Here is a 10,818-nt window from a genome sequence, read left to right as displayed (position 1 = left end):
TAGGGGATGGAAGGAGATCGTTGGGCGGCTGGATCTGCGGCCCATGTGGGAGATGATCGTCTTGACTCGCCAAGACTGACCTTACACTCACGCGACACCCGGACGTCTCTTCCAACCTCGGCATGGCCTTGGATGGATATCGATCGACATATATGAATACTGATCGACATAGGTGGACATTGATCGACTTGACTTTGATGGCTTTGATGGACGTGGATAGATGGTGATCGATATTAAGCGACATTGATGGATGTTGATTAATATTGATGGATATTGATGGACTTAGATGAGTATTAACATGTATTGATGGAATTTGATGGAGCTGCATGAATATTCTCGTCAAACTCCCCTCCACCAGCAATTGATGCCCACCACCTCTCATCCAGCCCTCGTAGAATGATGTTGACAYCCCATCCCCCGCCAATACTTTATATCATCCCCACCAACAAACATCGCCCAAGATGAGCGGGAAGATGTGGGAGGTCGATCCCGAAACTCGCTCCAAACTGCTCGAAATCTCCAAGAGCAACGAGAACTCTCGGTGCGTCGACTGCGGCGCCCCCAGTCCTCAATGGGTACATGCCATCCCATCCCCATCTCCTCTCCACTCTCCCGCCCTCTAATCGATTGATGTCCCTCTAATCATCTCCCTCGATGCATGCAGGCCTCGCCCAAACTCGGCATCTTCTTCTGTCTGGCCTGCTCCGGCACCCACCGCTCGCTGGGAGTGCACATCTCCTTTGTCCGCAGCGTCACCATGGACGCCTTCAAGCAAGGCGAAGTAGCCCGCATGGCCGCTGGAGGGAATGCGCCGTGGAGGGACTTCTTCAATCAGCATCCCAGTAATACCCTGCTGGGGAGGGATTTCGACGCCTGCACCATTGCCGAGCGGTACGATAGTGAGGCCGGGGAGGAGTGGAAGGAGCGATTGACGGCGAAAGTGGAAGAGCGGGAATATGTGCCGGGGGAGAAGAAGGCGGTACCAGTGAAGAAGGCGGCGACGCCGGCGATGAGTGCGGCGGGCAGTGGGAGGAGCACACCGATGGGAAGTGCCCCACCGCAACGCGTCGCTTCCCCCTCGCAAAAAGCGAGGAATGAGGCATATTTCGCTTCCAAGGGGCAGGAGAATGAACATCGCCCCGAAGGTGTCGCGCCCAGTCAGGGAGGCAAGTACGCGGGTTTTGGATCCTCTCCTATGCCCACCTCTTCCAACACTTCTTCGGGAGGTGTGCCCACCGCGAATGATTTCCAAAATGACCCCGTCGCCGCCCTGACCAAAGGGTTCGGATGGTTGTCGAGCACCGTCACCAAACAGGCGGCTACTGTGAATAAAACGTACATTCAACCGGGCCTGTCCAATCTGGCCCAGGCCGATCTTGCCGCACAGGCGCGAGCGACGGCGGCACAACTCGGTTCGACCGTCCAGCAAGGTACCAAGGGCTTGGGAGATCAGTTTCAGAGATTCGTGGATCCTGATGCTGCGAGTAGTGGCAGCGGCGGGATTGCGAGAGGGGGACAGGGACCTGCGAAGAAGGACTTTTGGGATTCTTTCGGCGAGGCGCCTGCGGGGCCGGCGAGGGAGAAGAAGGACTTTTGGGATGAATTCGCCGCCGTGGGTGAGCAGGTGCAGTCGAAGAAGAGTGCGGGGAGTAGTAGTATTGGCACGAGTGCCATGAAACCCGGTGGCGCGAGTGGGAAGAAGGACGAGGAGGATGGGTGGGGAGGGTGGTAGGTCGGATTAGAAGAGGGGAATGGGTGGGAGATGAACATGGCCGGTCAGGTCAGCACGGTGTCTGGAGTTTGGAATGGTGAAGACAGACGGGAGCATCAGAACTGTCCATCGGTGGCGGCAGCAGCGGAGCGTTCGTTATTCAGCGGGCATGAAGAAGAGGAAGAATGACTTTTAAGCAGCGACCGGCGATACATTCACCACCTACCTACCTTGGAAATCCTCTCCACCTGTAGCGAAATCCACCATGATGCAAAAGATGGGCGATTTTAATTCATACGTCGTCCACACCCTCATATGCCACTTCTTTGTGGATTACATCCATCCGAACATGCATTCATCCGTGCGGCGACCTTCCTTCCCCAAGGGAACACCCGAAACGTCCAGTCGCGAGTTCAACGCAACTTTCATCATTGCTTTGAGGTGATTCGAATTCAAGTGAATGAACCCGCGCTAGCGCCAATTAGTGTTCCGCTTATTCTAGGCTGCTGTCACTGCTGCGGCAGCGGCGACTGCTTCCAACACTTCTTTACTAGCTTCACTCGACATCACTTCCTTTCTCATCAACACCAACCTCCGAGTCCCGCAACACCACATCCTCCTCCTCAACACCATCTCTGACATCGAACTCGGACTACAGCGACACCGCTTCTCAACATTACTCACCGACGTGCTCGACACGGGACTTCTCACAACATCATGTCTCCTGACTGCGACTGTGAGCGGTGTGTCGCTCGGCGGTCAGTGGGCAAGACTCCTCTGCACCTCAAGACTTATGACGACTCGACTGGACCTGCGACTCCTCCACCCGACCCGCCACCCAGGTTCTCGTACTACGATGAGGATGGTATCTGCAAGTCCGATCGCAGCAAAGTACCGGATTGCTGCTGTACACGCTGCAAGACTCGCGCCGCCTCCCGCAAGCCTCCCATCCACCTCAAAGCGTTCGATGACACCGTCAATCTGCCCTGGCACTGCGTTTGTAACTCTGATTGTAAGGCTAAAACTTGCTCTGAGAAATGTGCATGTACGAAGTGTGGGTTCGGTCGCAGTCGCTGTCACTGGATCTGCAGCTGGAACCCTTTCACCGAGGATGATGTGCCCCGGACTCTTCGTTCTCGCCACTCCATTCTCTATCAGTTTGAGAGCGCTTACAACAACTACCCAAAGTTAGTGGCATCCTATGGACGATTGGATTACGACACATGTAAGTCGGAGGACTTGAAAGCATTTGTCCAGCAACGAGGCTTGGTCGATCCCTTCCCACCGGGCTTGACACTGAAGAGCACGTACATTCGCATTTTGGATGCTGCAGACCGCGCTTACAGGTTCCGGTTCCTCGATCTGCCTCCAGAGATGAGAAATCTGGTTTATGACGAACTCCTCCTTCTGCGGCCTTACGGAGAATTCAACGGTTGTCATACCTCAATCCTTTCGACCTGCCGTGAGATTTACGATGATGCCTCGGCGATCATATTTGCCATCAACGATCTGAAATGCGAGTTCTCCTTGGACCACACTACTTACGATGGTGAAGGAGTCTTCGAGGTCGTGCTCAACAAGTCTCCCGGGGACTACGCCAGATTTTGTATACTAGAAGCAGACGACTTCTTTCTTCGTGCAACTTCACTCAGGATCCAAATCACCGCACAGAGACACGACACAGACGACAACTTCTACTACATGCCCATCTCAAACGGTCTGCTGGCTTTCGCGTCTTCATTCATGGAGGGTAATGCACTAATCGAGTTGAGGATTGACTTCTCCCTGGGCTCAACCGAGACCGTCACGAGCATTGAAGCCCATCGCATCTTATGGCCCCTTCGACGACTCCGCGGGATCAAAAAGGTGGAAGTAAGTGGTGATCTCTCAACAGAATTGGCGAAATCGATCCAAAACGACATGCAAAGCGACACATCTGTGACCAATACTCTCTTCTGGCAGCGGGATGTGAAGCGGCAGGCCAACCGGTATCTCGGATTCGACCCCCGTTATGGTCARGAGGATTCCAAACATGATTTCGTTGGTCTCCGGCATCAAGTGTACACTATTTCAAAGGAGCTCCCAGAGATTGATACTAGGTCCAGTCCTGTCGTGGGCCCGTTTTTCGAAAACGAGACCCAAGAGGTAGAAGCACAGAAACAGATCAGGGCTCTGGAGGCTTTGTTGGCGCTCATACCCAAGGATAAGTATTGACTGGTAGAAGGAAATGTCGAGGAAGGAGGGAGTGCTCGAATCAAGGCATGAATGTGGGTCGTCGATGAAGAACATGCTTCTTGTCCCTTGATGCTGGCAGCTGAAGTGGATCTCCCAGCGACGATGATTACTTTGGTTGCGGCTGACTGGACTTGAGAGATGCATGCACTATCAGAGGATCATTCTGCAGGGCCTTCACTTGGCGTTTGCGAAGTTTCGCATGCGGGCACTGTTGTATGCTGCGGAGGTGCTCATACTGCTACTTTGCACGGCCAAACATTCAACTTCATTGCTACTGGCAGTTGATAGTTCTACGCATGTTCAATAGGTAGCAGCTTTTTTTTACTTTCATGTCTGGCTACAAGTATATGTGTTTCCTCACCCTTCAACCCCAACTCGACACTCTTMCACCTCCAGCCCTTCAGAGTGAAATGCCCAACAACCGTCCCATTACGCTCACTTCTCAAACTCTTAATGTAGTAGCTAGTAGTTACTTGCTCTTCCTAGCACGCGCGCAAGAAAACCCGTTGATACAATTTTAACCTTTGGCGCTAGCGTGATAAATCCAAAAGTCGCATGGCCTGTTTATCCTTTCCTCTTCTGATTGAACACAACGGACCACGACGAGACCGTGACGTGTGTAGCTTCTCCCCCTTCAAATCTACAACATAAGTAGCACAGGATATCTGCCTCTAATAACGCATAGTACGGTATCTCTCTCTCCCTAAGCGTCGTAAGCAATTACCTGGATGCTAATACCACCGAATCGCTACCACGATCTTCTTTATCTTATACCAAGTATTATACTAGCAGCTTCAGCATATTATAAACAACAGAACTTAAAAAATCCGGGTAGCGTTATAGAATAACCTCTATTGTCTCTAATGGATAATTACTACTTAAATAAAGTCAGAATTACATTCTGGATGTACTACGAGAATAGAAAGGAAGCGTTGCTCTTAGACCCGTCGTAATAAACGACCATCTGGATTAGTCTAGATAGGATGATCTTCTACCTACTTCGTAGCATTCGCGGAATTAGGGAGAGTATAGTGTTAGGGTTGATTTCTTAGGGAGTGGAGCTGCGTGTACTGTGGAATTTTGTATCGTAGAGAGACGGGGCGATGGAGGCGAGTAGTTTGTAACCGGCATTGGGACACGATGATTACCATGATGAAGATAATGGTGCGATTAATGGTGTACTAAAAGTAAGCGAACGGGACTAGGTTGTTGATTTCGCGATTTTTATTTAAACTTGAGGGAAAACTTGCCCGGTCGTTGCTGCTCATCTCACGTGTTGAAGATCGACTCTTAATGAGTCGTATAGCCATCCACTAGCAATTCGTAAGAGCTCTTAAGATTCTTCCTGGTCTCGACGTCCAAACTTTACCGACGACAGCATTGTTATTAGCTAGCCGTAACGATGGTAGTAGTAGGTGCTGTACATAGGTATTGTAATAAGAACCCCTTCCTAATAGAGCAGGTCGACGGAAGTCTATGTCACCGGAGACGTTAAGGTGAGGAGGATTCTTCTTGACATAACGCTCAGCTTTTGAGTTTCGTTTCTTCGCAAGTCATACCATGTAGACATCTCATAGGAGGCAAGGTCCTACCGCTGGGTCCCCTTGCTCGACAGATCTCAAAGGACAATATTGTGCACTGAGGCAATTGATCGAAAACTAAACATCCGATCTCCAATCACACAGCACCAAAAGCCTCACCCCCCTCCTCCCGACACTTCAAATGCTCATTCTCCTCAACCAAACACTCCTCATTCCCCCTCGCAACTTGACTCTTCACCCTCAACCTCTCTCCAAACCTTAAAAACAAAATCGGCGTAAAAGCAAACACAGTAGCCACAGCCGCAAGGATACTAACAGCAACATTCGTCCCCAATCCACTAAACATCTGATAAGTAAAAAGCGGGAAAACAGCAGCTGTTAAAGTCCGCGCGAGACTAATAGCTGATACAGCAGAAGCTGCGTATTGTCCATAAGAATCCGTCGCGTAGCCGAAAAGCACGTATGAAAAATCATTCAAAGCAAAACCAATAAAAACCAGTCCGATCATGGAAATAGGCCAAGACACATTCGTGACTTTAGGAGGAGTAGTCCAAGCGAAAATCCAAAGTCCAATAGCCAAAGCCGGGGCCGCAATAGCGAAAGATTTTATTTTGGATTCCGGTAAGATTCTTCGATTTTGTTTGCGAGATTTTTTAAAAATGTGTTGTTCGTAGAATCTGGGGAGGATGTTGATTATCTCGCCGATGAGAATTGCGATGAAGGCTAGGGAGGAAGTTGTTTCGTTGAAAGTGTTGTTGAATGGGGGGGTGGTGTATGTTACTGTTAAGCCTTCTGTGAGGCCGTAGATTAGGCCGAAAGCTATAGCGCAGAGGACGGAGCAGAAGGTGACGATTGGTTCGGTGATGAGGAATATTAGAGGTCGGAAGAGGGAGTTTCGGGCGAATTCTTGGAGGGAGAAGGTTCCTGGTGAGGTGTTGGATTCTAGGGTGGTGTTGCCGGTGTCTTTTCTGATTTGATCTACTTTTGCTTGGAGGAGCTGAGTAGCTTTGCTTTCTCTGATGAAGAAGCAGGCGGCGAGCGATATTGCCGATACGATTGCGGAGATCCAGAATACCCATCTCCTATGCCCGGTGTCAGTTGATGTCTTCCCTACAAATGTGACAAGGATTGACATACCAATTGGTGCGCGCCAGGACGTAGGAGGAATATATCGGTCCCATAACAAGACCAATCATGCCCGACAAAGTGTATGCATAAACCACCCAGATCCGTCTCTCCGCATCAAACATATCTTCGAAATTCCCAAAAGCCACGGTAGCCGGAATGGCCGCAGCAGCGCCCTGGACAAACCTTCCAATATAGATGGCACTGCTCGCACCCGGCATATCAGAGGGCACAGCGGCCACCACGATGGAAGTAATGCAGAACAACGCCGTGGCTATAATGTAAATCGTTCTTCGACCAAATGTCTCGGAAATTGGGGAACAGAAAATGCCTCCGATCGTCTGTCCGATGAGATAGAGCGTGACGAATGCGAAATACGCCAATGTCCTGCTCATGCCATATTCTTCCCTGGCGGAATTGGCGACTGCTGTRCCGGAAGAGCTGAGGCCAGTCATGTATAATTCTAGCCAACAGATGATCGCGGTGGAGTAATATTTCGACAAAGGCTTCCAATTTCGGGGATGGTCTTTCGCTCCATTATTCCAGCACACTTTGTTGTTGTCCACGATATGGACTCCATATTCGTCCAATTGTTCGTTTGAATCCTGCCGTTCCTTGCTCTGTGGTGGTGTTGAGTCTTGGTCGAATAGGGCTTTTGCCGAGCGTGTAGAGGTCATCAACGCGGTAAAGAGGTTGTACTGTTGTTGTTGTTGGACGACAACCGAGGACGAGATGCAACTAGAGGGATCATCTAATGCGTGCATATCAAGGTGTACGCCAGCGCATTCGAAACGCCATTCGTGTACATGACGGCGAWGGGAAGGACTTGGAAGGGGTGTTGATGATATCATCATTCGCCGACGAGTAAGTGGGATTTCTCAGAAAAGATTCGTAATATGTTGGAGTGCATGCAAATAAGCTTCAACAAGATCAACAAAGATGGGGCAAATGCAATCGATCRCCTCCTGAAGTCTGGGGAATCGTGTCAAGCTTGCGTTGGCGTTGATATTTGTCGATCAAATCGCCCAATGGGCTCTCTTCCTTTCCTATTCGAGGCTACGGCGTCACCTCAACGCATCATTTGTACGCAAGGCGGATGAGAAATAAACCTACATGCTCCCCCATGCTCCCCCATGCTCACGCTTGCTCCGTCGACAAACGAACACCTCCATCACTGATGCGATACTGAATCGGCTTGAAAGACCCTCCATTGGATTGCAGGGCTGAACAAGCCGTCAAACCAATGATCAGATCCATCTCGGCAACAAAGTCAATGTGGTCTCCCGCTTTCGATGTGGGAGGATCAACCTTGAGCTCTCCAGTCGTCCCATCAATCACAACATTCATAAAGCAGTTGAAAGCGCAAGGGATCTGATCTTCCGTGATGCCAAACTTCTYAAAACAATGGGCGAGGTTTCCAAAACATCCAGGCGCCGGGTTTTGGTCGTTGTAGATGATGCGGAAGGTGTCTTGGGAGCAGGGCGTCAAAAGGAAGTCGTGCCGTTTGCAGGTATCGTCGACGATGTTCAGCATGACCCGGCTGCGATTGGAGTAGATGGGGTCACCCGTGCTGAGGAACAGCCGGCTGGCATAGTCCAATGTTCTTCCATTGGAAATGACCTCTTTGGTGTCATGACTGTTGTAGGCGACAAGGTCTGCTACTTGCACTCCTTTGGGATCGATGACTGTCAGACGTTGGCCTTTGTTCAGCTTGAATGCAGTGCCGGTGCAAGGGCTTAGTTCGACCGTGCCGTCTTCCAAGGTGTGTGTCGATTCCATGTCACTCTGAGTTGGGGTTGTTGTGATGTTGCAACTGCGTCGTGGTGGTTGTAGTATTCTGGCAGGTTATGTCATGAGATGGAAGATGGAGCCAATGATCTCGGAGCTCACTGCGATTACGCTTGCTGCCACAATTAGGGAAGGAAGTAGGCGAGTTTGCCTCCGCACTTGCATCGGCCGGATCTACATCTTCTCCACGATCTCAAATAGATCGATCAACTCACAAACCGTGCATCAGCCCGAGAGACTCATGATTGCGGTATGACCCTCTGTATCGTCATCGAACGCCAGTCAGTGAGGCCGGGAAGCATACGGATGTCGGGCTATGTGGTGGGTGTTCATCTTGTAAGAGGAGTTGTGATCGAGGCTTGGGAATAAATGCAGGAGCATTCACAAGATGATCATGCGACCAAGGCCTCTGCACAGTCTCATTCCCTTCGAGGAACTACCTACCCAGCAGCGTCACACTGAACTGGCTATATGCTCCATTCGCCACGACGGTCCACCCCACCATCGAACGCTAGTCAGGTCCTGGAAACCCAAAGAGGAGATCTGCACAGTGCGGAGGGAAGGTTGTGTACCAGTCAGTGCAAGTGCACGTGGAAGTCCGGAAATATCAAGATTGAGGCAAACATGGCCTCATATGTCGCACTTGAGTGTGTGTGTTTGGGGTGAGTCGGCCTTGCAGCTGTTGCTCCAGACATGGATGGAAGTCGCGGAGAAATTTTTTTATGCGCGCACGGACCTCCATCATTCAAATTATCCCTTGACATCACCGCTCTAAATATCGTAACATGTACGTCCCTTTACATAACAAATGCCAAATTTTGCAGCATCGGTACAGGCCTCATTGTTTGTCCATTTCTTTGTGCAGATACGGTTTGCCGCATAAGCCATTGACAAAGCTCTCGATAAATGGTTGCCTGTGGCTGTGCCTGTGCCTGTGCCTGTGCCTGTGCCTGTTGTGAGAGAGCGGGAAGCTTGCCAGAGTTTGTGCCGCACCGAGTTACAGAAATTCCACATGGCACATGTACACCACGCTTGTCGGCCTGTGATGAGGAAGGGGGACCTGATCAATGAAGGAACCGAAGGTTTGGGGTGGCGTACGAATGTGCGAGCTCGCCTTCGACGCTAGCCATACGTAACTATTATGCTGGTGAGTGGGTGGGCAAACACGATCCGATGTGTTTGGGAAAGGAGCTTAATAAAATGCGCTGGTCATCCTTGCGACATCTTTGAGCGTCCATCCATCACACTACGATTCGACTACTCCCACGCTTCCAAGTCCAACGTCAGGCGTAGATATCTCTGTGTCTGTCTCGTCGCATTGCAACACTCCAATTCTCATCATCATCATCATGCAAGTTGCGTTGAACATTTTGCTTTTCCTCGCCGGCTTCTCAATTGCAACATTTCTTGCGTTGAGGCCCAAGAAAGCCAGGGAAGATGTGGAAAGACTGACGAGTAACCTTCGCCATTACTCCGATGGATTCATACAAAACCTCAGCAAGAAAGAGCAGAGCTGTGGCGAAGAAGGTCTAGTTGTGAGCAATGAGGCAACAAATCTTCTCACAAAGTAAGCTGCGTAACTTCTTTCTCGATCATCTTGTACTGACCACCCCACAGGGAACAAATCGAGGAGATGTACGACATGAACGCATGGCAACGAACCGTCTACGAAGAATTCAAAACGACCATCTTAGCCAAAGGCAAAGGTTTCAATACATTTCCTTGCATCTACGCCACAATGGGATATCGAAGCGGGGACCACCGCTACGTTTTCCTTCATTCCGACGACCCATCAGAACCTCGAAATATACGTCTCATTGGACCAGCACTAAAGAGTTACCTTCGACTATCACGCTCTCTCGGACCCAACACCAGCCTGGTGATCATGGGTGCTCCAACCGAAGGCGAACAAAGAACCGTGGAAGAATACAACCACAATTTCTGGGAGATGCTTCGAGGATTGAGAATCTGGGATGCAGTCCCATGGCCCGCAGACGTACCGCAAGATACCGAGAGTGCGAAGTGGGCATTCTGCTTCGATGGCGAGCCTTTATTCCCCGTAGCACTCACTCCTGCTCATCAGAAGAGATGGTCAAGACATGCGCCTGTGCCGCTCGTGGCATTACAGCCCAAATGGGTACTCGACAATCTTCTCTCGACGCCGGAGAAGCGGGCTTCTGCGACGGGCAAGGTCAGGACTTTGCTTGCTCAGTATGATCAAACTGAGATCAGTCCAGATTTGACGCAGTATGGCGAGGTTGGAACGAGCGAGGTCCATCAGCTTTGTTTGAGAGACGAGAATACCACCGTGGAGTGTCCCTATGGTGATTTCGACAAGGGAGGCCCTTCGCCTGCATCCTCAAGACGAGCATCGAGAGAGTATGAATGATGATGATGATGTTGTTTGCATGAACTTTG

The 10,818-nt window shown here is 50.5% G+C and overlaps 5 protein-coding genes; 3 read left to right on the top strand and 2 right to left on the bottom strand.

Annotated features, from left to right (window-relative positions):
* Nucleotides 1-461: 461 nt before the first annotated feature.
* RCC_12232 (related to ADP-ribosylation factor GTPase-activating protein) lies at nucleotides 462-1,732 on the top strand (the record flags this gene model as incomplete). XM_023765832.1 has 2 exons in its annotated part: nucleotides 462-575; nucleotides 665-1,732. 2 exons carry the CDS (start codon nucleotides 462-464, stop codon nucleotides 1,730-1,732), a joined length of 1,182 nt encoding a protein of 393 aa, XP_023621600.1.
* Nucleotides 1,733-2,428: 696 nt separating this feature from the next.
* On the top strand, nucleotides 2,429-3,925 carry RCC_12200 (uncharacterized protein; the record flags this gene model as incomplete). The annotated part of the gene is made up of 1 exon (XM_023765831.1): nucleotides 2,429-3,925. The coding sequence occupies one exon, from the start codon at nucleotides 2,429-2,431 to the stop codon at nucleotides 3,923-3,925; it is 1,497 nt and encodes a 498-aa protein (XP_023621599.1).
* A 1,698-nt stretch (nucleotides 3,926-5,623) lies between these two features.
* Nucleotides 5,624-7,466, bottom strand: RCC_12126 (related to multidrug resistant protein; the record flags this gene model as incomplete). XM_023765830.1 has 2 exons in its annotated part: nucleotides 5,624-6,569; nucleotides 6,625-7,466. 2 exons carry the CDS (start codon nucleotides 7,464-7,466, stop codon nucleotides 5,624-5,626), a joined length of 1,788 nt encoding a protein of 595 aa, XP_023621598.1.
* A 283-nt stretch (nucleotides 7,467-7,749) lies between these two features.
* Nucleotides 7,750-8,391, bottom strand: RCC_12125 (uncharacterized protein; the record flags this gene model as incomplete). Its single annotated transcript, XM_023765829.1, has 1 exon — nucleotides 7,750-8,391. The coding sequence occupies one exon, from the start codon at nucleotides 8,389-8,391 to the stop codon at nucleotides 7,750-7,752; it is 642 nt and encodes a 213-aa protein (XP_023621597.1).
* A 1,358-nt stretch (nucleotides 8,392-9,749) lies between these two features.
* RCC_00670 (uncharacterized protein) lies at nucleotides 9,750-10,789 on the top strand (the record flags this gene model as incomplete). XM_023765828.1 has 2 exons in its annotated part: nucleotides 9,750-9,967; nucleotides 10,018-10,789. The coding sequence occupies 2 exons, from the start codon at nucleotides 9,750-9,752 to the stop codon at nucleotides 10,787-10,789; spliced, it is 990 nt and encodes a 329-aa protein (XP_023621596.1).
* Between the last annotated feature and the right edge of the window lie 29 nt (nucleotides 10,790-10,818).

The sequence above is a fragment of the Ramularia collo-cygni genome, assembly GCF_900074925.1.
Source record: "Ramularia collo-cygni strain URUG2 genome assembly, contig: RCC_scaffold01, whole genome shotgun sequence".
Classification (NCBI taxonomy): domain Eukaryota; kingdom Fungi; phylum Ascomycota; class Dothideomycetes; order Mycosphaerellales; family Mycosphaerellaceae; genus Ramularia; species Ramularia collo-cygni.
The sequence above is the reverse complement of the archived record's forward strand: the minus strand, read 5'-3'. Positions and strand labels throughout refer to the sequence as shown.